Source organism: Danio aesculapii, chromosome 17 (genome assembly GCF_903798145.1).
Source record: "Danio aesculapii chromosome 17, fDanAes4.1, whole genome shotgun sequence".
NCBI classification, from domain to species: Eukaryota; Metazoa; Chordata; class Actinopteri; order Cypriniformes; family Danionidae; genus Danio; species Danio aesculapii.
This window is the reverse complement of record NC_079451.1, coordinates 31,469,785-31,495,041: the sequence shown is the minus strand read 5'-3', so window position 1 is coordinate 31,495,041 and position 25,257 is coordinate 31,469,785. Positions and strand designations below refer to the sequence as shown.

The 25,257-nt window shown below is 35.5% G+C and overlaps 1 protein-coding gene across 1 annotated transcript; it reads left to right on the top strand.

The window, feature by feature from the left end:
- Positions 1 to 347: 347 nt before the first annotated feature.
- On the top strand, positions 348 to 25,257 carry pygb (phosphorylase, glycogen; brain). The gene is made up of 20 exons (XM_056476703.1): positions 348 to 708; positions 5,743 to 5,844; positions 6,171 to 6,249; positions 6,469 to 6,572; positions 8,140 to 8,271; positions 9,090 to 9,201; positions 11,535 to 11,617; positions 12,677 to 12,820; positions 12,937 to 13,029; positions 14,293 to 14,439; positions 15,890 to 16,053; positions 16,229 to 16,343; positions 16,646 to 16,747; positions 16,877 to 17,024; positions 17,504 to 17,562; positions 18,267 to 18,408; positions 18,749 to 18,956; positions 19,220 to 19,354; positions 20,870 to 20,936; positions 24,160 to 25,257. Exons 1-20 carry the CDS (start codon positions 466 to 468, stop codon positions 24,310 to 24,312), a joined length of 2,532 nt encoding a protein of 843 aa, XP_056332678.1. The 5' UTR covers positions 348 to 465; the 3' UTR covers positions 24,313 to 25,257.

Below are 25,257 nucleotides of genomic sequence, written 5' to 3'. Positions count from 1 at the left end.
AATCAATCCAGAACTGTAAACAATAAGTAAAAAAAGTCTAACTAAATTCAAAAGTGAAAACTCAGTTTGTATGAAACGTAAAGAAGTAAGTCTTTACAGGTCTTCATACTAAAGCTGAGGGAATGTAAAAAAAAGTTACTTAATGGTGACAGGCCAAAGCTGTTTATACAGTAAATCTATACAAACGTATCTCCTGTGACAGCGTTCATCTGATATTTTCAAAAACTTGTTGCTATTTAGTGTTACCGAAATGATTGACATCTCACGCAGCCTATGGGAATGCAATTACGAAAGTGTCACTGGCCAATAGAAACAAGCTGACTAAGTCCCGCCCACTTTCTTCTCTAGTTGACATAGGGGTGTGTCTCAGAGGGAACAGTGCGTGTAAAGTCCTCGCGCACACCCGCAGAAACCTGTGCGCAACAAGTCAAGGGTCCAAACTTTCATTCCTTTGCTTTTGACAACATGTCCAGACCGCTAACCGACCAGGAAAAGCGCAAGCAGATTAGTGTTCGTGGTATAGCAGGACTCGGGGATGTTGCTGAGATCAAAAAGAGCTTCAACAGGCATCTGCACTTCACGCTAGTAAAGGACCGCAATGTGGCGACCCCGCGGGATTATTACTTCGCCCTGGCGCACACCGTGCGGGATCACCTGGTGGGCCGCTGGATTCGCACTCAGCAGTATTACTATGAGAAAGACCCGAAGGTACTCACTCTCTTCCTGATTTCCCCCTGTGCAGGAAGCCAGGAAGTAACATGTTTGTGCAGTAGTGGAATCCAAAATAATAATAATAACATTTCATACCTAGTTGTTATTTACGTATTTTACTATACAATAAAATTGAATGCAATTTAACAATAGTTTGTATTATAAAAATATCCTTTTCAGGCTTCTGTAGAACAAGAGCTCATTTGATGACATTAAAATAGACTACTGCATGTAAGAATCATTGTGCCACAGCCAAAATACTAATGAATGATAATTTAAATATTTGTACTATGCCACTGTGCTTCAAACCACTAGTTTTACACATTGTAAAACAAACATAACACGTCATAAGAAGTAGTTGAAAAAAGAAGATACAAAACTTATTGTGATCACTTTTTCTTTAATATATGTTATCTATATGTCAGAGCTAGTTATGCTTTTTGATTTTTATATGCATATCCAGTAGTCAACATTTGAAGTTGTTCAAAACATTTTCATCGAAGTTGTCCTTAAACCATTGAACAACACCTATTATTGTTTTAGGACAATTCTGAAAAATATTTTTGATCCACTTCAAACATTGACTACTGTATTGTACGATATATTGTACCAAGATATATCGCAATAAATGATATTATTGTCATTTTAAGACCATTTTAAGCCACTCGTTGCAGAATGACAATATAATATCATCATGATGCAAGTACATTCTTCCAAAGAACACATATTTTATTCTTAAGAATATTTCATTTAATTATAGTCATTTAATAATTAGGCATTGGAATCAGAATGTGAAAACGCAAATCCTAAATAAATAATAATACATAATAAATAATATTAATAAATAAATAATAGTACAAAAAAAGTAAGGTAAAAATAACAGAGGCAGCGATATCTGCTACCAGATCTATTTGTAGTTGTCAGTCAGCCACATGAAAATATACTAAACTACATTATAGAAAATACTACAGTGTTTTTTTAACCCTACTGACACCTCCAACAGAGATAAAGATGTTGCACAATCAGCTAAAATGTTGCAATAATTCGTTTTTATATATGAGTTATATATGTTGCATCACAAAAAAGATTGTGGTCATGTCGATGTATTGTGCGATAAGTCAATCTATTGATTATTGTGACAGGACTACTACTGTATGTTACTGAATGGCAATGGAGCATCATTTGGTCCATATTTTGCCCTTTTATATTAGCAAATGTTATTTGGGACGTTAAATAGTAGACACTTGCAATTATTTGTGTGTGCACAAAATTGTCAATTTAACTTGATGTAGGCACCAAAATTCACATATGTGGCAAATGTGTCTTTCTCAAAATTACATAACTGGAGAGTTGCACACTGCTTTGTGACACAATATATTACAATGAAATAAAACTATCCATGTTTATTTGTTGTAAATATATTTACATTTACTTAAGACAGAATAAATAATATATAAAATATTGTAAATATAATTAAGGTGAATATAACATGGACAGTCATTTCCTCATTGTGAATCATTTTTTAGTTTTTACTGTTTTCTGTAGAGTTTTGTTGTTTTTTTCCAGCATTTTTTCATTGGCACCCATTTGTCCATGCATTGAGCATTTATCCATGCGTTTGTCCATGCATTGAGCGTTTGTGCATGCATTTGTCCATGCATTGAGCGTTTGTCCATGCATTTAGCGTTTGTCCATGCATTGAGCGTTTGTCCATGCATTGGATGTTTGTCCATGCATTTATCCATTTGTTGAGCGTTTGTCCATGCATTTATCCATGCATTGAGCATTTGTCCAAGCGTTTGTCCATGCATTGAGCGTTTGTTCATGCATTGAACGTTTGTCCATGCATTTATCCATGCATTGAGCTTTTGTCCATGCATTTATTCATGTATTGAGCATTTGTCAATATTTTTATTAATGTATTGAGCGTTTGTCCATGCATTTATCCATGCATTGAGCGTTTGTCTATGCATTTATTCATGTATTGAGCATTTGTCAATGCATTTATTCATGTATTGAGCGTTTGTCCATGCATTTATCCATGCATTGTTTTTTTGTCCCCCTTGGGAAAAAAAGTGTGATCTGCAGGTTGTCTGTAGTAATCAAGTATTTAGCTACCACTTTATGCTCAGTGCTCACTAGGGCAAGTACAGATTACACGATACTGTCAAAGCCAGAAGATAATGGGCCTTATCTAATGCACCGACATGTATAGAATCCCTCATGCCATGGCTAATAATAGACACCTGTAACCAGGATGATTTATTATGAGTCTTATGTCTTATTGTATTATGTTATGAGTCTTTCATGATTAATAAGAGAAAATGCTTTTTCTTCTGGTCTTCTGTGACTTCTCTGATGTAACTCACAATATATTTGTGTTTTGTGAATCTAGATATGACTTGTTTGCTGATGAACTCTATACGACTCAAAAGAAAGTCACTTTAGATCATTCATTCATTCATTCATTCATTCATTCATTCATTCATTCATTTCAATGCTATTTGTTGTGAAAGAGTACACAAGAATGGTCCTGTTCTGGAAACAATTTTCTGGGCTTTGTCCAAAATTCATAAGCTCGACTTCTTCTTTCCAGAGATTTGTGTGTTTTATTTCATCTGTCTTTGGGGCCTGCTTTTTCCTCTTGTCTAGATATTTGTAAATGAAACCAGATAGCTTTATACGGTTGAGCACACCAATATGAGATGCATTTCTAGGAACTCGTGTCAGATGTTAGGCTGGTAAAGTTTCAGACTCTTGGAAAACAGTAAAACACTGTGTCACTCTTTTTAAACCTACAGTAAGAGATTAAGCGACACGTGGAAATGAAGCATGCATTTATTTATTGCTGTGGTATTCAGATATTGTTCTGTGTGGATTTGAGGTCTTCAGCAGACAGTAAACCTTTCTCAGTGCAGACATCTGATGAATGAATTCTTATGAAAAGTTGATCCTGGGTTAAAAAGATCAAATTAAGCATGGTGTACTTCAGCAACCTGGAACAGACATGAGATAGGGATACTTCACCCAAAATTTGTACAAAATATTTGAGTTGAACATTAAAGAAGATTTTTAGCCAAAACCATGGTCCTTAATGCTTCATAATATCCAAGTAAAAAAAAAAAAAAGAAAGAAAGTGTGTCTTCTGAAGAGTAGTTTATTCTCATACTTTGGAAATGTACAATTTTTTTTCTTAATTGCACAGCCTTGGTTAATAGTATTATAGTGAACTCGTATCAAACTTGACTTTAACCCTTTGTGCACAAGTACGTTACTAAGGGTTGACAGAGCATTATTTTATTTTTAATTTAATTAAATTATTGGTAGGAACATTTCAGTAGTCCCCTCCGTCCATGCCAATTCTATGCCCTTGCTTGAAAGTATTTGAATTTCAGACATATGGATTCAAGGCCTGGAAAGTACTTAAAACAAACACCAGTCCTTAAAAGTGCTTGAATTAGAATTGTTTATAGTGATTTTTCAACAATTGTACAGTGCTTCTGTCAAAAACGGAACAAAAAAATTGACATTCTTAATTTAAAAATCCAAATTTAATTTAAAATCTTGTACAGCAACAATGACAAATAATGCACATTTGATCAATATTTAAGAAACCGCATTTAATTATTACCAGTATTGAACTGATTAAAGTTCTTTGAACATGACTGTTTAAAATTGTCTTTTAAAATTTTTAAAAATGACATCTTCAAAACATCATCAGACATTTTAATGTAAATATTAATTGTAAGTGAAATTAGGGCTGGGCAATTAATCGAAAAGTAATCAAAATCGACATTCAGAACCTATAATCAATCAAATATTTCCAGGTCAATTTTTTCGATTACTTACCCTACCGCATATGGAGTCACGTGACCCCGCTCTGTTAAAGCTACTTTATACTTCTGCATCAAATGCACGGTATGGCGCAGCCTTCATGTAGTTGCATACCCGTGCACCTCTCAAGAAATTTAATTGCACGTTGCAAATTTGTAGAACATTGACGATGATTGGAAGCTACACCAGAGACGACATATTTTCCATTACAATAAAATTTATATTTACATTAAAATATTTGTTTACCGAAGATTCACGAAATGCACTGTTTAAAATATTATTTACGAGATATGCAAGTTATTTTATTTAGAATAGATACTACTTATTTTCTACTTTTAATATTACAAATTTAACATTGAAAATAATTAATTTTGTTTCCAAACGTGCAAATTATTTATTTTCACTTTTTCATAAGAAGAAAGTGACTTTTGGGCAATGTTTGTTCTAATTTCAGTTGTTCAACGTTGGCGTTCAATACATAATCATAGATAGCAGATGTGATATTCATAGATAGTGTTTATTTCCTTCATTTATTTTAAAATCAAGTAATTTGATTTATACACCCTTTATACTTCTGCATTGAACACACGGGTATGGTCTGGCGCAGCCTTCATGTGGTCGCATACCAGTGCACTTGTAATATGTGAGGATATTTACTGTACAAAACTTGTTAAATAAATCAATCAAATAATCGATCATTAATTGTAATCGAGTTAAAATGTTCAATTAATCGAGATTTTGATTTTAGGCCAAATGGCCCAGCTCTAAGTGAAATGTGAAGTACAGTAAGGACTTTTGGTGCTGCATATAGAGGCAGTGTGAATTGCGATGGTGCTTGATTTGAAATGAATGGTGCTTTAAAATGTTCTTGAATCTGGTGTTTATGAAATAGCGAGAAAACTAGTTTATTATTTGAGAGAAATCTATTCTTTCCAACTAACTGTGATTAAGTAATTTTAAGTTTCATTGCTGTTTTATTTTAGTTATTAACTTTTTAATTAAAAACTTTTCCCAATTAACAAACATGGTTGTGGCTTTATTTATTAGATGTAGTAACATAAAAACAAGAATTTTTCAGACTGTAAAACTGAGCATCTTCTGTTAAATCTTTTTATATGCTCTCTAAAGTGTTAAGCTGGGTGATCTGCTTCTGCTGTCTCTGTGCTCATGTTCACGCCTGTGTGTTTTCCATGACAGCGTATCCACTATCTGTCACTGGAGTTTTACATGGGCAGAACTCTACAAAACACCATGATAAACCTTGGGCTCCAGAATACCTGTGATGAGGCCATCTATCAGGTAAAGTGCATCAGCAGACTCGCTACAGTACACTAGTAGACAGTTTGTTGTTGAATAGCAGAACTGGCCCACATCCTGAAACTTTAGAAACAGCTGTTGTTTTTTGCCCTGCTCACCCACAGAGTGTTCATGGGGGATGTAGAGCCGTCACCACAGGCTTGCAAAACTAACTCTAAAACCTCCCTTATTAAACTGTTGCTGAAATATTAAACTGTACAACGCTTGCGCAATCAGATTACAATTGTTAAACAGTATTTTTTGCATATTGTATGTTGTTCTTATTTGTATTGATTTATTTTTTTGGGCTTGATGGCACTGATCTTCAGCTTGGACTTGATTTGGAAGAACTGGAGGAGATTGAGGAGGATGCAGGATTGGGAAACGGTGGTCTCGGGCGTCTTGCAGGTACTGATGTTCACATTTATTCAATACTCATTGTGTCGAAGGTACACATTTTAGGAGTTTTTGCCTTCATTGAGAATTGAACCCACAACCTTGATGTTACAAGTGCCGTTCTCTACAATTTGAGCTATAGGACAGCACAAACTTTAAAATATTCCTGCATCTTCCTGTGTTGTATGATTCCCTTAATAATGTTTGTTTGGTGTTTGCTTTTTCTCTCAGCTTGTTTTCTGGACTCAATGGCATCTCTGGGTTTGGCAGCATATGGTTATGGCATTCGGTATGAGTTTGGCATCTTCAATCAGAAAATTGCCCATGGCTGGCAGGTAAACCAAAACTGATATTGTCAATGAATATTTTTATCATAAAAGAATGTTTTTATTATAGAAACAGCCTCACGTTTCTTTTTAATTTGACCTTTTTAGTAAATAATGACTATCCTACTTTTTTACTGTCATGTATCAATAGAAAGACCAAAAAGAATCTTGTAAGTCACATGGTTCTTGTTTTAAATATGCCTATGTATTAAAGACTTTCTATATTAAATAAAATTTTTAATCATTATCCTTTGCCACTACATATTTTAAATCAGTAGGTTTTGCCCCTTTTTAACAATTTAAGATGATAATAAACATAGTATGTAAATGTATTGTAATGATTGAACATTATTTTGGTCATGTTTTGATGTTTAATTAAGAAAAAACATTTTACTTTTATTTAATTTGTATGTTAAATCACTTTTGTGAATTACTTTACATTTTTGCAGACACTAAAATATTACATCTCATCTTTGATCTATGAACTTTTTATTTAATTAGAAGGAAAAAAGCAAATATCTATTCCAGACACTGAAAGTTAGGGAATCTTATATATTTTTCCAAGTCATGGAATATCATAGAGTTTTTTTGTCATTTAACATTTTCATTTATCATATTATATTCTACTATAATATTATAGTAATTAATCTTTTGTGGTAGTTCTATAGTTGCTATGGTAAAAGAATAACTATAGTCATATAAACAAATGAACCAAGTTTTCTTCAACTACAGGGTATATATTATACTCCAATTCACCAGTTTACTTTAGTAAAAACTAAAGAATACTTCAGTATTTATTACAGTTTATCAGGTCACCATAGTTAATGTAATGTGTATTTTTATATTGTGCATTTATTGTGTATGGCCAAACAGCCAAAGCGCTTCACAATCACAGGACAACGGCCACAGGACCACGGCTCCAGTGTGCTCATCACACACCAGCTATAGGTGGAGTGGAGAGATTGTAATACAGCCATTTCAGTAGATGGGAATGATTGGGAGGCCATGATCGTTAAGGGCCGATTGAAGGAATTTGGCCAGGACACTGGGGTTACACCCCTACTCTTTACGAGAAGTGCCATGGGATTATTAATAACCAGAAGTCAGGACCTCGGTTAAACGTCTCATCCGAAAGAAGGTGCTCACTGAGAGAATAGTGTCCTCTTCACTATACTGGGGCATTAGGACTCACCGACAGTAGATGATTAGGACTCACCGCCTGCTGGCCTCGCTAACACCACTTAACACCAACAGCAACCTAGTTTTCCCATGTGGTCTCCCATCCAGGTACTGACCAGGCACAGCCCTGCTTAGCTTCAGGGAGAGAACGTTCTTGGGCGTAATAAAGAGTTGTAAACACGTGTGTGTGTGTGTGTGTGTGTGTATTTTTTTTCATGCTGTTTTATTCCATTTGCATGTCACAACCAGAAATCAAATATATTTATACAGTATGATAAAAAAAATACAGTTTACATCATCAAGCGGCATAAGGGTAAAGCCAGGGGATTTGACATTTGTCTTACTGTCGGACCATGTCTAAACTACTTAACGTTATTTTTGAGACACTCTTTTTCAGATTGAGGAAGCTGATGATTGGCTGCGTTATGGTAACCCTTGGGAAAAGGCCCGTCCTGAGTACATGCTGCCTGTGCATTTCTATGGGCGAGTGGAACACACACATGATGGACCAAAATGGGTTGACACTCAGGTTAGTGAGTCCTGATTCAGTGCAGTGACTTAAACTAGTTGATCGTGATGTTTCTATTTGGAACTAAGGTTGCCTCTGATAAGATGACAGGGGAAAACAGTTCAATTAAATTCAAATGACAAAACAAAATGCATCCACATGCACTTGTTTTAAGGAAAAAGTTATTAAACTTTTGTTTTAAAGGGCACATAGGTTACCCTTTTTTTCCTATTTAATATAAGTCTTTTGTGACCCCAGAATGTGTCTGTGAAGTTTCAGCTCAAAACACCTATCAGATTATTTATTATAGCTGTTTGAAGTGTCTGTATTATAGCTGGGAAAAAGTTGTTGCTGTTTTTTTGTACTGGGCCTTTAAGGCTAGTCCTCCCAGCCCACTGTTCCCACGTGCCCCGTTTTTATGTTGTTATATTTGAAAAAAAATTACTGAGTGTGTTTATTTCACCCCAATATGACAGTTTATACAATATACTTACACACATTTCTGTCCAAACAGCTTGAAAAGTTGATTTTTCACCATAGGTGCCCTTTAAAATGTGTTATGATTTGGTGTTCAAAAATAATTTATGATTATCATCTTCCAAAATAATTGAATAACTAGGAAGATTTTTTTTTTCAAATGGAAAAAAGTTAGTTTGTTTTGTAAAAATCATGTTGTTTGATCAATTTAATGTGTCTTTTCTAAATAAAAGTATTAATTTCTTCCTAAAAATCAAATCGTATAGACCCCGATTTTATATTAGTGCAATATTAGTGCCCCCCTTTAATAAATGTAATTTAACTTGAATTTAGCCTGATTAACTTTTTCTTATCTTTTGCAGGTTGTGCTTGCGATGCCTTATGACACTCCTGTGCCTGGTTATAAAAACAACACTGTAAATACTATGAGACTATGGTCTGCCAAAGCTCCTAATGATTTCAACCTGCAAGAATGTGAGTCCACACAATAATTAGTTTACATATTTTAACAGTTTATTTAACTTCACATTAAAGCAGTTGCATTGATGGTGTGCACTTTTGCTTTATCGTTGAAACTAAATGAATCCATTGGATCCCAGCTCCCAAGTACTCTTATAGTTTGCTTGAATGATTTGCTTGAATTCTCCAGTGTTACTGAAACCATGTTAAATTATTCTGATCTGGACTAAACTTACCTTCTCTCTGGAGTTTAACTTGTTTCCTGGGGGAAAGGTTTGTGTGTAGAATACTAAATATAGGCGTCTGGTCCAGTGCAGTTCAGCAGCAGCTCAGAAACAGGAGATGAGTTGGCAGAAGGCCACCGTTACCCAGAGATACTGCTTTTCAGAGGCACATTCACCACTGTAGGGCCTCTGAGCTGTGCATTAAACATCTCAATCTATAACAGACATGTACACGAAAGCTTTTGTGAAGTTCACCCAGAAATGACAATTCTGCCATACTTTTCTTACATTCTTTACTTGATTTTATTTCTTCTGTTGAACACAAAGGAAGATATACTGAAGAATTTTAGAAGAAAAACAGCCATTTACTGCTGTAGTAATTTTTGTTCTTACAATGGATATTCAACAGCATTTTTTCCAGCATTCTTCAGAATATCTTGTCTTGTGATAAACAAGAAAGTTTAGAGCCACTTGAATGTGAGGAAATTTTTCTTTTTTGGGAGAACTAATCCTTTAAATTGATTGTGTAAGTTTTGCTGAGCAATTGCATCAATCTACATGTCAGTAACAAAAATTACTGATCAAATTTTAGCTAGCTTGAAGGCCTAGGCTAAGGGGAAGGGCTAGTTAGGTTAGCCATTGAAACTGAGCACATTTTGAAACAATAATAACTCCTGTATTGTTATCCCACAACATTCTGTCACTCGATGACACTCAAATACCCTATCAGAAAAGTCTAGTGGCTGGGAATTACCTTTTTACAGTGTCTGCTATAAGTTAGTGTTGTTTTTTTGTGTGTTAACATAGATGAATATGGCCACGGTGTAAATGTATAGCACAGTACAGATACAATCTTATTGCCACATTATATCATTATGATAACATAATATATGCCTTCAAAGATTTCCTGAAGATAAATACCAAAAAAGAATGGAACAGGAATAACTACAGCAGTCGCCGTCGTCAATCTCACATGAAGTAAGAGATCGTGATGACATATGATGACGTGTGCAGGTGTTATAGTGGGCTGTCCCATTTCATAGGGGTAAAATTTAAAGCCCTTCCCCTTGACACTCTGTTTCAAGGCCAAGGGGATGGGGAAAGGGTAGGGGTACAAAAATAGAATTGGGATTGGGCCATCTTTTTTGGGGCGCAGAAAGAAATAACTTTTATTTTTAACGTTATTAAGCAAGGGTACATTACTTAGATACAAAGAATGCTGAAAAAATGCTTTTTTTTTTTGTTGGAAACAAAGAAGCTGACAAAACAAAAATAAAAAACAACCAAAATCAAGTACAAACCTTTGATCAAACGTAACATAAATAGCCCAAAGAGGTTCCACAGCCTTTCATGTATGAGAAATGAAATGAACATTAAAAAAAGACAATTTTTTTTTTTACATTTGGTTTAGGTAGATCCAGAGATAAATGTACAGTATACAGGATTGACACTAGGTTTTGAACGGTCCAAATTCAAAATGTTGGAGAAGTTTATATTTTTATTTTCCTTTTCTTCATCCGACGCCTCCATCAATGACTAGATGCAATTGCAGGTTTCCAGATTGACAACAGCAACAGGAGCGAGCAAACCTGACTGTTGAGCTTTACACTGTAAACTAATTGGCTAATGTTTATGTTTTAATATTTGTATATTTGCAAAATAAAAACCATCTCATGTCGATTTTTTTTTTTTTTGTAACACTAAACCTCCAGTCTCATTTTGGAGGCTGCCATTGCGTTTTTATCTGTACCCGCATACATTAAGGAAGCCTTCATAACTGAAATAAAATGTGCTGCGTTTTTTCACCAAAGCAACCGGGGTGCCAACATATAATTGGGTAAACTGGCAGTGGGCGGAGTTACACAGACCAAAACAAAGACAGACATTCCAACACAGATTGCACATTTTCAAAGAAGAATAACTGACGTTAGCATTGTTTTTCAGATAAACAAGCATGTTCTCTTAGCATGTTTCTTAAATACATTTTTATGCTTTAGATGAGTCTAAAGCTTACACACAGCACCTTTTAGCCATTTCAAATATGAAAAGTAAAATCATATCCTTAAATTAGGTGGGAAACAGAGAAAAAGAGAAGGACTTTGACATCTTCTCTCTTAATTCTAGTTAACGTTGGCGATTACATCCAGGCTGTACTGGACCGAAACCTGGCTGAGAACATTTCACGCGTTCTCTACCCCAATGACAATGTAAGTACATGCTTTGAGGTGCTATAAAACCCCGTTTGAGGACAAATCCACTGGAGGGTGCTGTTTTACATTTTTTCATTTTTGCAAATCTGAAATGGGTTACTTGGGGTATATTTTGTTGTATGCTTCATGTACACGTTCTTCTTATACACAAGATGAGAAGGTAGGCCTTGTTGTACAGATCACCTAGACCACCCTTGACCCAACACCTTCTCTAAACCCAACCATTAGTGTTTTCAAAGCAAACATAAGAAAAAAGTGCACGGCTATAATTTAGTTTTGCCTCAATTTTTACGTGGCATTTTTTTTCTGTCTTGTGCAATCATGCTTCACAGGTCTTGAACCCAAGCACCCTATAAGTGAGCTATTGAGCAAAGTGACCACGCTTGAAAAGTTGTCCAAATATGGAGATAGATATATACTCAATATATTTTATATATATTTGAATATATTCAAATATATTTGACTACAGATAAAGACCATTAAGTTTGTTATATTTATTTGGTGTTGAACAGCATGAATTTGATCCTTTATCAATTGAAAATCATTAGTGTGAAAAGGAACAAAAGTTGTTAACGTTATACCGCCCTGTAGCGTTCATTTGACTTAGAAACTGCAGTGAAATGTATGTTTAAGTATGTTTTTGTAATTTCACAAAAATCTAGGCTGAAGCACTTTTCCTGTGCTGAGAACTGAATGTAAACAAAGAGAGATTAAAGGGCGAGAATTAGTGTGTGATATGTGTTTTAGTTACAGTACTAAAACAACTCTGTCATGGGTGTATATTTAGACTGTGTAAATGCTGGAATGTAGCATATGGCATAGCAGACCACAGCAGAGAAAACAGTCTTATGCAACACCGATATGTGTAATATAGTGAGGAAGTACGTGAGTCTAATGTGGAGTCTTGAGAAACACAGTGGGCAATTGTTTACAGAATTACTATGCAACCAGAATGTGTGTGTGCGTTTATGTATGTAAAAGTGTATGTGTGTGAAAGACTTGACAGAAAATATAAAATTGATGTAAATGTTTCTAATTGATGTGTGTCTTTTTTAGTTTTTTGAGGGGAAGGAGCTGCGTTTAAAGCAGGAGTATTTTGTTGTGGCTGCTACTCTTCAGGACATCATCAGACGCTTTAAATCCTCAAAGTTTGGCTGCAGGGATCCTGTGCGCACCTCTTTTGAAACGTTTCCTGAGAAGGTAGTTTTGCATTCGTAGTAAACATGTGGCTGGAGCTGTTTTTGTATGTGTGGTAAACTCTTATAAATCCTCCAAAGCAGTTTTTGATTGTGATGGTTTGACTATGACACTGTCAGGTGGCGATCCAGCTTAATGACACCCATCCAGCTCTGGCCATTCCTGAACTCATGAGGATCCTGGTGGATATTGAACACCTGGACTGGGAGAAGGTGGGATGTTCAGACTCTCAGAAAGACAATAGACTAGTGTTTGATAAATATTTGTTTATTTGTAAATTGCATTTACTTGCTTTTAAGATTAAAATGAAAAGCAAACTAGTTAATTTGTTTTAGTTAAACTAAATTTTGTCAAATTTAAATAATGAGTCTGCGCAATAGCCCAGAGGTTAGCGCGTCAACATATGGTGCAGTAGCACATCAGGGCGTCCCGAGTTCTCAGAAGCGCCCTCTCTCTCTCTCTCTCTCTCTCTCTCTCTCTCTCTCTCTCTCTCTCTCTCTCTCTCTCTCTCTCTCCAGTTTCGCTTCCTGTCTAAATACTGTCCTATCTAATAAAGGCAAAAAGGCCAAAAATAAATCTTTAAAAAAAAAAAAATGAATTGTTAGCTGAAATAAATCTATGAACTAAACTTGAAAGCACTGTGCTGCGCCTGACAGATCACACTATTATGTCTGTCTTTTCGTTTTCATTCTTTTATTACCTGTTTTAGCACATTTTAATTAGCTTTTATCTGTTTTAATCATTTTATTGTCTTGTTTCTTTTATTCTTGTTTATGTAAAAGCACTTTGAATTGCCATTGTGTATGAAATGTGCTATATGAATAAACTTGCCTGCCTGCCTAAAACAGTTACGTTGTTGCCAAGTAAACAAAAAAATATTTCATTTATGCTTTTTTTTTCTTGGTAAAATAAATAAATTAATAATGTTACAATATTATATATATATATATATATATATATATATATATATATATATATATATATATATATATATATATATATATATATATATATATATATATATATATATATTTATTTATTTATTTATTTATTTATTTATTTATTTATTTATATACACACACATATATATATATATATATATATATATTTTGTAATAAGGTACAATATTTTTATTGTAATAAAAATAGTAGATATTGTTTGTGTGAATTTCAATTGTGTGCAATTTTCATTTCATGATGTACTGAAATGGCAAAAAAAAATCTGTTATTTTAAATATTTGTTTTTTTATTATTAGTTTAACAATGCACTAAAATAAGCAAAAAGAAAATCTATTTGTATAAAATTTAAAATATATATTGATAGAAACTTTTTTAAATGATTAACATTTTTTTCTGCCTTGCTGCATATATGAAGAAAGGTGTTCATGCTGACAGTAAACTTACAAATAAACCACATCAATTATTTATTTATTTTTTTGCTAACTTCTCATTTTGGTTATTTTTATGTGTGTGTAGGCATGGGAAATCACCACCAAAACATGTGCATACACAAACCACACTGTGTTGCCTGAGGCTCTGGAGCGCTGGCCGGTCTACATGTTCGAGAAGCTTCTGCCACGACATCTGCAGATCGTCTACGAGATCAACCGGAGACACCTAGATGTGAGGACATGCACACACACAAACACACACTACTGTTCAAAAGTGTGTTTGGTCAACATGTTAAAAAGCCTATCTGCTCATGTACAGTATATTATTGCAATCTTTAAAAAGGTTTTCTCTTTGAATTACAGTAATCATTTTTAACAAAACTCAAAGCTGAATTTTCAACAAACATTATCGGCGCTCATTCATCAAGAACAACACTTGTTTATCGATATTGAAGACCTTTTTTCCTGCGTCATAGTCATAGTTTTAAGATTTAAATTGAACTCTGTTGGATTTTTTGTTGAAAAGTAAGTTCTGGCATCATTTAGTACTTCCTCAAAATGTGGAATTAGAATTCACAAAATCTCAGATATGTACGTCTGGACGAATGTGATTTCTTTAGGTACCTGCAAACCAGGACCTACTTTAATAGTGAGATTAGATGTTTGGAGAACCATTCCCCCAAGTTAATTGATTTGGTTATTGACATCTATAAGAACAAAGACTACAGGAGACTTGTTTCAAAATTGTATTCTTCCATCCAATCCACCAAGGAACACTCAACAAATGACATCAGACTAAAATGGGAATCTCAGAGGAAGATTGGTTGAATATCTGCTCTGTACATGTCACTTCTTTCAGCTCTGGTATGTGGTGAGATTTTAGCTGGGGAATCTTACCAGATACTTTATAACGCCCAAGTTAATATGCATGCAAACATGGGAGAAGGACAGGTTGCAGTGCTGGTGGAAACATGGGGTAGACCATTAGCAAACCATTTTTACATATTTTGAAGTTGCCCAGCCATTCAGTCATATTGGCAGGATGTAATGCAAGTAATATGAAATATTATGGCGATGGAGTGGAGTTTTCTTTTACCACAATTTACCTGGGGAATATTGCAGCCAACTTACTGGTAAAAGACGAGTATTTATTAAAAATACTTCTACCAACCAGTAAGAAAGTGGCTACAACTCGGAAGTGGCTACAACACGAACCCCCTAAAAAATCTGAATGGTTGGATATCATATCTAATGTTCAAAATATGGAGAGGATGACTTTTACCTTAAAACTACAGATGGACAAACACCTGCAATATTGGGAGAACCGGATTGTACTTGCGCCTTTACACAGTGTAAACTGATCTTTATATGTGTTTGTTAATGTGACCTGTAAGGAAATATGTGAGCAGTTCATTTAAGTTTCGATGTGTTATTGTATTTTTTTATTTATGAACGTCTTTTAATTTCACACTTGAAGATGTTCTTAAGGAATAAAAAGTCAATATATTTGAGTGGTATTTTTGAATGCTACTGAATCACATTTTAAACTAAATTCAATAAGAAAATGGTGACCTTATAATAACTTTTGAAAATATTACTGAACGCAATGCATGACACTCAATCAAAAAACTGCATCAAACTGCAGAGCTGGATGTGTAACGGTGTGTCTGTGTGTGATGTAGAGGATCTCTGCGCTGTATCCGGGTGACACTGATCGTCTGCGCAGGATGTCTCTGATCGAGGAGGGCGACCCCAAGAGGATCAACATGGCTCATCTCTGTGTGGTCGGTTCTCACGCTGTCAATGGTGTGGCACGCATTCACTCTGACATTGTCAAGACTACTGTGTGAGTACAGAGAATCAGTCACTGTTACAACAATAGTGTAATGATGAAATGAAGCATTCAAAATAAACCGTTTTAAAGATGTAGTTGTACTGTTCGAGTGACTAGCATTACTTTCCAGTGAATGTTTTTGGATTTGGGGACATTTAATAGTTTTTTTTTTTCTTCTTTTTAAAAGGTTTAAGGACTTTTGTGACATTGAGCCAGAGAAGTTTCAAAACAAGACAAATGGCATTACACCTCGCCGCTGGCTGCTGCTCTGCAACCCAGGCCTGGCAGACATCATTGCTGAGGTAGCCAATTAAAGTCTTTGTTTTGTTTTATTTTGTTTTGTTTATTTGTATATTATTATCATTATTATTATTATTTTATTTTTATTTATTTACATTTTATTTAACTTTTTATAAAACTTTTTTATATTATTATTATTATTATTATTATTATTATTATTATTATTATTATTAATTTTATCTAATGCAATGATGTGTTTTATTTTTAGTTGTTAAAAGCACATTTATTGTACCTATTTAACTTATTTTATAATAATTTATTTCAATGTCCTTTAATCCAATCATATATACTGTTTTTCTTTCAGAAAATTGGTGAGGACTTCCTGACGGATCTTTTCCAGCTTAGAAAACTGCTGGACTTCATCAATGATGAAATGTTCATTCGGGACGTGGCCAAAGTTAAACAGGTTAAACATGCATTTCATAAATTTTTTGGGAAAATGAACAATTGGTTTGTGTATTTTTGGTATTTATGGTCACCAAAATAGAATTTTTGACTTCATGATAAACTTTTTTTGTGTGGTTGTACATTTTAGGAGAATAAGCAAAAATTTGCAGCATATCTGGAGGACGAGTACAAGGTCAAGATAAATCCCGAGTCCATCTTTGACATCCAGGTCAAAAGAATCCATGAGTACAAGAGACAGTTACTGAACTGCCTTCACATCATCACTTTATATAACCGTAAGACCACACACACATGTGCGCGCACACACACACCGTAAGAAGGAGATTAATGGCAGAATGCTGCCATCTGCCTGAGGACAGAGGAACTGACTAAACATTGTCCACTTTATTATTATACAGATTATAATTTAAATTTTTTACATTTTTTTACTATCTTGGGTTTTCCCGTGAAGTTAATCTTGTTAGTTTATCTGGAAATTTTCTAATTCTCTGGGTGCTCCGGTTTCCCACACAGTCCAAAGACATGAGGTATAGGTGAATTAAGTAAACTAATTTGGCCATAGTGTATGAGTGTGTATGGATGTTTCCCAGTACTGGGTTGCAGCTGGAAGTATAAAACATATGCTGGATAAGTTGGCATTGTAAAACATATTCTGGATAAGTTCATTGCACTGTGGTGACCTCTGATGAATAAAGGGACTAAGCCGAAGGTAAATGAATGAATGATTCATATTTTTCAATTCTGCATTTTTTAGGCATAAAAAGAGAACCAAACAAGAAGTTTGTTCCCAGGACAGTGATGATCGGAGGAAAGGTTGGTGAATTTTTTTAATTTTTTTTTATTTATTAAAAATGAGTACTTTTAAAATTATTAGTATTATTAACTGCCATAATTGCATTTAAGTGTAGATTGATACGCGTTAAAACAGTAATTCTCAACCAGTAATCTTAAAATATTAGAAAACTTCATTGAAATTCTGTTAAAAAAAACAACCACAGTTTTATTAAAACATATTCTTATGTTAATTAATGTTAATGTTAGTCAGTGTTTAGTGTGCTTGTGTAACCCTGCCGGTCCTATGCCACCAAACCCGCTTCGAGCTGGGATCGAACCGGCAATCTTCCGCATGGGAGTCAGTTGCTCTAACAAGGATGCTAAAGACTAAAACAACAAAACGTCTCTACTCTGAAACGTCTTGCAGTATTCGTGTGTGCAAAGGTTGTGTGTGGCCGATTCTCAGCTCAGATTGATTATATTGTGACATTTATAAGAGCTTGCATTTCATTGTTTAAATCATGGATGCCCCCACCACCACTATGCATATTTTGTATTTATGACAGCAAAAGACAGGATCAACACTTTATAAATAAAGCTAAATAGATCCCCTTTAAAAAATCCTGTGTATGTGTGTAAACACTTTGTGACCCAGAGTGGTCTGCACCAAACAAACCAACAACCAAACTGTGAAGACGTCTGTAGAGTTTACTGAATCCATATTGTTTTCTATCATGATGCAGGCGGCACCAGGCTACCACATGGCCAAGATGATCATAAAGCTGATCACGTCAGTGGGAGAGGTGGTCAACCACGATCCTGTGGTCGGAGACCGACTCAAAGTCATTTTCCTGGAGAACTACAGAGTCTCTTTAGCAGAGAAGGGTGAGTAAACACACAAACAGATCTGGGGCCTGTACCATGATGGTGACTTAACATACTCGGGATTTATCTCTGACTTTGATCCTGAGTTCATGAGTGTGTGCACATGAAGGCTGGACATTAGTACAAACAGCCAATCCTTGAAACATAAAGATAATTTACTTTAACCAGCCAAGATATACATATACCACATTTTCTTGATCTAAAATGGCCCTAGATGTAATTTTTTGCAATATTGCACACTGCGAGGTGTGTGTGTGTGTTGTGATAGTCATGTGGCCTTTTTGTGATTTCTGCTGCATACCTGTTATAGAAATATGTGATTTGTCAATTTTTTCCCCAGTGGTTCCCGCCGCTGACCTGTCTGAGCAGATCTCCACTGCAGGAACCGAAGCCTCCGGTACTGGAAACATGAAGTTCATGCTGAACGGCGCTCTGACCATCGGCACTATGGACGGCGCTAATGTGGAGATGGCAGAGGAAGCTGGAGAAGAAAACCTGTTCATCTTTGGCATGAGAGTCCAGGATGTGGAGGACATGGATAAAAAAGGGTGAGAGAGCAAATGATATCTACAGGATAAGATTGATGGTAAAGGATGTACAGAGGAGATCAGGCATCAGTAGTTTGCTGATTATGCTGAATCATTTTAGATTCTTGTTTTTGTTAGAATATTTTTAGCTAATAAACTAAAGTAATCGTTGTTGTTTTTTTATTCTTTACATATTTGTTTTATATTGTTTCAGCTTATTTTTTTCAGTTACTGAAATCTGTTTTAATAGTTTTAGTTCACAGTAACGGCTCTGTTTATGACAGATATAATGCAAGGGAATATTATGAACGTCTGCCTGAACTGAAACTGGCGATGGATCAAATCAGCACTGGATTCTTCAGTCCCAAAGAGCCTGAGCTCTTCAAAGATGTTGTCAACATGCTCATGGATCATGACAGGTGAGTGGCTTTTTTTGGATGCTAGAATGTGTCCTGTTTGATCTGTATATTTTGTGTACATTCTATCCTCATTTACGTAAACACTAAGTGAGATTCAGTGCAGATTATAAACCCCAAAATTGTGAATATTAGGCTACGTTTACACTGCCAGTTATATATAATCCAATTGCGTTTTTTTTTTTTTTTTTTTTTGCTCATATATGACACTGATTGGATTTGTTCTATGATCGCGTAAACACAAAAAAAAGCATGCATTCGGATATTCAGAGATTGGTTTCGGCGTGCGTGCGTGCTCATCCTAAAATTTAGGACCCACTGCTCCTCATTAAAGCCTGCCACAGTTTGCTCCCACCAGACCTGAGATCTCTCCCATACCCACAAATTTCTCTGAATGGTGGAGGACACCATATATAAACTATAGGCGCAAGCTGCGATGACTGCTCTTTCCCTCCTCCTCCGCCTCAAAATCATTTTAAAGGTGGATGAACTTTTCATATTTCGACAGAGAGGAAAGCAAGACAATTTGTTCCATCGTGGCTAGTGTGGCGCAGATGCTAGAACCCGCCTTTATTCATGCGTGACGTCCTAAATTGTATGGCAAGTGTAAATCCATGAATCGGATATGGGTCACAATTAAAAGAACGTGTAAGCGGACAGGCAAATAATCAGATATAGGCAACAAATCGGAATTGGGCATCAAGACCTGACAGTGTAAATGTGGCCTTAAATAGCTCAGTGTAGTTATTTTATCTGTATGAAAACTGTCACTGAAAAAAAAAATTCCCCAAACTGACATTGTTTCTAAACCCTTTTTGAAAGCTTACTTGCATATAAAATGCTTGATATGTAAAGTCATTTGCAGACCTTAAAGTCCATGTCACTGAATTGGTATGGATTGGTATGAATTGGAACCAGAAGCTTGAAGAAAGCGTTTTAGAAAGCACAAAAAAAAGACATGCACAAACGTTTGTTGAATTTGCGCAAGAAAAATAAATACTTTTTGACAAGTGGTGCACTGCTAGCAAGGCTACAGATTTTGGAACTTAGAGAGTGTTAATGTTACTGAAAGAATTTAAGGGATGCTTGCCAGAATGCCTGGTTTTGTACCTAAATGAACAGAAAGTGACTTCATTGGCACACGCTGTACTCGCACATGAATATGTGTTAACTCACAAAAATGTCTTTATGTCAGTACGTCCTGAAAAATCTCAAGCTGAAAACATGCTATCTCACACCTCACATTTTAAAACTAGCCCACCTCACTAAGAGGAACTTGAATGTTTTTACTCTCACAAGAAAGGGCACATGATTTCTGATTTATGACACTGAAGCAGAAGCAGCAGTCATACTCAGAGGTTGTAACATTTATTGGGGGCTCGTCCGGGACTGTCATGTTGTCAAAAAAACTCAAACTTGTATTTATTATTTTAATCTACTAATAATTAAACATTTACATTCATGTCTTAATGTTTTTGCATCTTTAAGAGTTTTCTGACTTCTGTTTGTCTCTCTTAGGTTCAAGGTTTTTGCAGATTATGAGTCCTATATCAGCTGTCAAGATAAAGTTAATGAACTTTACAAGGTGAGTTAAGAGCCTCAGTACTTTGCCAATATGGGGTTTTGACACTCTATATAATATAAATAACTATATTAATAGTAATACAAATATATAAAAATAATAAACACTATAAATTTTCATGTAAATTACAAGCTGTAGTAATGTAAAATATCTTACATAATCGCAGTTGACACAAGGGGGCACTAACACTTTATAAACTGTTAGCCGATGGTGATCATCTCAACTTTTGTAAATGTCCTACTGTAAATGTATCAACTTAATTTTGATAAGTAATATGCATTGCGAGGAATTTAATTTAAAGGTAATTTTTTTTTAAAAAATATTTCAATATTTTTTACATCCTCCATTTCAGATTTTCAAATAGTTGTTCATTCATTCATTCTTTTTCGACTTAGTCCCGTTATTAATCTGGGGTCGCCACAGCGAAATGAACCGCCAACTTATCCAGCACATGTTTTATGCAGCGGATGCCCTTCCAGCTGCAACCCATCTCTGGGAAACATCCATACACACTCATTCACACTCATACACTACGGACAATTCAGTCCATCCAGTTCAGCTGTACTGCATGTCTTTGGACTTGTGGGGGAAACCCAACAGAAACCCCAACTGACCCATCCGAAGCTCGAACTAGCGAGCTTCTTGCTGTGAGGCGACAGCACTACCTACTGCGCCACTGCATTGCCCTCAAATAGTTGTATCTCAGCCAAATATTATTATATTCTAACAAAGCATACAGCTAATTTATTCAGCTTCAGAGGATGTATAAATCTCAGTTTCACCAATATTGACTCCTATGACTGATTTGTGGTCCAGGGTCTCACATATTTGTAAATGTTTTGTTTTATTTATTGCTATTGGTAGTCTATTTTACATATTATTTTAAAATGAAATTGTGAAACATCTTGAACATCAGTGCACTTTTGACCCAGTGCAGCCTGTAGTCAGTTGCAAATGTATTTGCCGTAAAAAAAATACAGAATTACTGATTTTTAAATCAATAGATGCACATGCATCATTTCTTGTACGGCTATTTTTCAATAAGAGTTTGGTCGAGTGGGGACGAAAGTAGCGTGGGATGAAAGTAACTGTGAAAACACTGTAAAAGTGATTTTCTCAAAGTCCTGACAACATTTGCTTTCCAGGCTATAACAGCACATTCAGCATACAACCCTTGCTGGAGCTGCCAAATATCCGCTGATTTCGGGAGCGTGTCCTGCAGTTGGCTCTGAATTTCTGTTTTTAAGTGCAGATGTAAATTATTGTAGCATTTTTGTTCCGTCATTACATGTTGTGTTTCTCTTTTCATGTGTGACACTAATGTTCAATCTACAGGTTATTTAATGCAATCACACATCCTTAAGTTTAAAATCTCTGAGTTTTTCAGTTATTTAAAAGTAAATCAGGTTTAAATGGCAAGAGTTCCTGTGGGGACAAAAGTAACACTGTTACCGTTAAGTAACTGCTAATAGCCATGTCTTGTTTTTCACTTCCACATTCGTTTTCAGTGTATTGACTCAAATGTTTTAAGATTAATGCACATTGCCAATAATATTAAAAAATATTCAAAATTGATAGAAGATGTTAACATTTTGCATTGTTAGATTGCTTTTGAAACATTTGATGTAGCTGAAATTTAAAATGAAAATGCAGTTTAATTTTCTTTTGCAAAAATAAAGGACAAAATATGTTTGCAGTTAACATTTAACAAGGTCAAGTCAGATATATTTCAAATAAACAAGATTAAGCCAGTAAATCGAGCAACTATTGTTGTCACTTTTGACCCACCCTTGTGTTACATTCGTCCCTACTGATTTGGGTCAAAAATAAGTAGAACCTAAAGTTCGCTGATGAACTTTGATATTGGCTTGAGAAAGCCAACGTGACTGCGCTAAAACTGGGAATGACAGTTGGCAGGAAGCACAGCGGTTGTTAAGTGGTTGCTAGGCAGTTGCTAAAATGTTTATGGCATTGCTAGGTGATTGCTAAGCAGTTGCTAAATGGCAACACTCGTGTACATGTTTGATCAATAAATAAAAATAGCTTGCCATATCAGTAAAAAATATGGAGCTTAAGTCATGGAGTTTATGGCTTGCCATATTTTGAGAAAAATAATGCTTAAAAATGATTCATTGGAAAACTGTAAGTCTGATAAACCTGGCAAGATATAGCAACAGTAAAATCTAATGCAGAATGCAGCTTTTGGCCAAATTCGGGGCTTATTACATTTTAATAATTCTGGCATATAAAAAAAATAATACACCTAAAAAAAATTTACATTTAAAAATGATAAATCTTTTTGGCATGAAGAGATATAGCAACAATCTTGAATGCAGAAGGGACATTTTGACCAAATTTGGCCCTTGTAGCATGAACAGCCTAGGAGGAGATACGTTTGGATTCAGGGACAGTAGTATAACAGTATGTTGGCTTGAGAAAGCCAATCTGCAACTTGTTTAAAATGAAGAGTTGTTCTACACCAGGGCTGTCCACACTCGGTCCTGGAGGGCCGGTGTCCTGCAAAGTTTAGTTCCAGTCCTAATCAGACACACCTGGGCCAGCTAATCAAGCTCTTAAGCTGTGATCACACCAGGCTTTGTGTGTGCGAAATTCTGTCGTGCGGCGCTGCGAAAAGGGGCGGGATTAAACAAGATGATTAGACATTAAAAAAAAGCGAGCGATCGCTCCGTTTTAAATTTCTGTCCAGAGAGGTCATGTTTTGATCCTCGATTGGTCTCACGCAGTCAAGTGATGCGATTTCGCAGGTCAGAGTTCACCAAGCTTGAACTTTGCACCGCAGCAACATGCGAAACTTGACGCATGACCTTGCGTTTCCGGTCTGATGCATTCGCGTGCGTATGAATGGAAGTCTATGGGAAGAAAAGTCAAGTGTGACCGCAGCTTCACTAAGCTTTCTAGATGTTTCTTGCAGGTGTGTTGAAGCAAGTTGGCGCTAAAATCTGCAGGACACCGGCCCTCCAGAACAGAGTTTGGACACCCCTGTTCTACACCGATACAATATAAGAGCTGATTTTGAAAGTATCCACAGCAAAAATATATTTCTGCTAAAATCTTTTAAAATGAGGTTTTTATGAAAAATGTTACTTTAGTCCCTGCTCTCCCCTATTTTTAAACATTTGTTGAAATTTGACTTTCCATCCTTTTTTTGTGTTTTTCACCAAAAGAATTAATAAGAAATAAAAATAAAGAATTTTGTTCTCCACAGAACCCAAAAGAATGGACCAAAAAGGTGATCAGGAACATTGCGGCATCTGGAAAGTTCTCCAGTGACCGCACGATCGCTGAATACGCACGGGAGATCTGGGGTGTCGAGCCGTCTGACGTCAAGATCCCACCACCAAATGAACCACGCGAATAAAAGCTTCCCAGAATTCCTGAGTCCTGTTCAGCTCTGTCACTTTGAATCTCATTACACACAGAAAACTAACTCCATGTGCGCTTCATATATTTCAAATCACTGTTATTCACATCTCCGTAATCGATTATCATGGTTTCCATTACTGCATATTTAATTAGCTGTTTATCTGCGACTACTTTATTGAAGATGTTTACCCAGCATAGTCCAACTTCAGTTTACAGAGATATTTATGCAACATATAGCCTAGTGTCAGTTTTCAAGCATTCCTTGGATCATTTTTGAGGGTGTTTGTTTTGACTGATATAATGCAGGTGATTTAGGAACTCCAGTAATATTAAAACTCAGTGGGACTGAATGACAGCTTTTGTTGAATAAAATCTTCAGCTGGAGTTTCTCTGCATTTGAATACATTATATAATCAGTCAGAAAGGATGACCTCAGAAGTGGTAATTGAAACAGCATTCATTTAATGACTCCAGAACTCATGTGATGTGGTTTTTTAATGTCCAAATGATCTTTTTATTCAGGCTTTCAGAAGCAGGTTAAAGGGTGCCTTGGCTTGTGTGCAATATTAACATCAATAGGTGAACACTTGCCTTTGTAAATATTTAATAAGAATATGAGAAATATACATGGCAGCTGCCTGATGTAAACTCAAGGGAATCCATCATCTGAGTCCTTTGCTTTAAACGAGCTTCTTTTCCGTGTAGAAGCTGATGTCAGGTCGTGCTCTTTTTCACCTTGTATTACCAAATACTGTGCCTGTAGGTTTGATAGAACACAAAACCAACCTTTAACTTTCAACAGCATTTCAGGTGGTCTGAATGTGTTTATGAATGTAACCTTTGAATATTCACATGTACTGAAGCCTTCAGCTCTTTTACACAAGTACTGTATGACATGAACAATGTTAACACAAATAATAAAAAAAGGTTAAAAATAAAA

Coding starts and splice junctions, on each gene's coding strand:
- pygb (XM_056476703.1), top strand. CDS start 466: ATGTCCAGACCGCTAACCGACCAGGAAAAGCGCAAGCAGATTAGTGTT. Junction 16,344..16,645: donor TGGCAGACATCATTGCTGAG/GTAGCCAATTAA, acceptor TTTTTCTTTCAG/AAAATTGGTGAGGACTTCCT. Junction 18,409..18,748: donor AGTCTCTTTAGCAGAGAAGG/GTGAGTAAACAC, acceptor TTTTTTCCCCAG/TGGTTCCCGCCGCTGACCTG.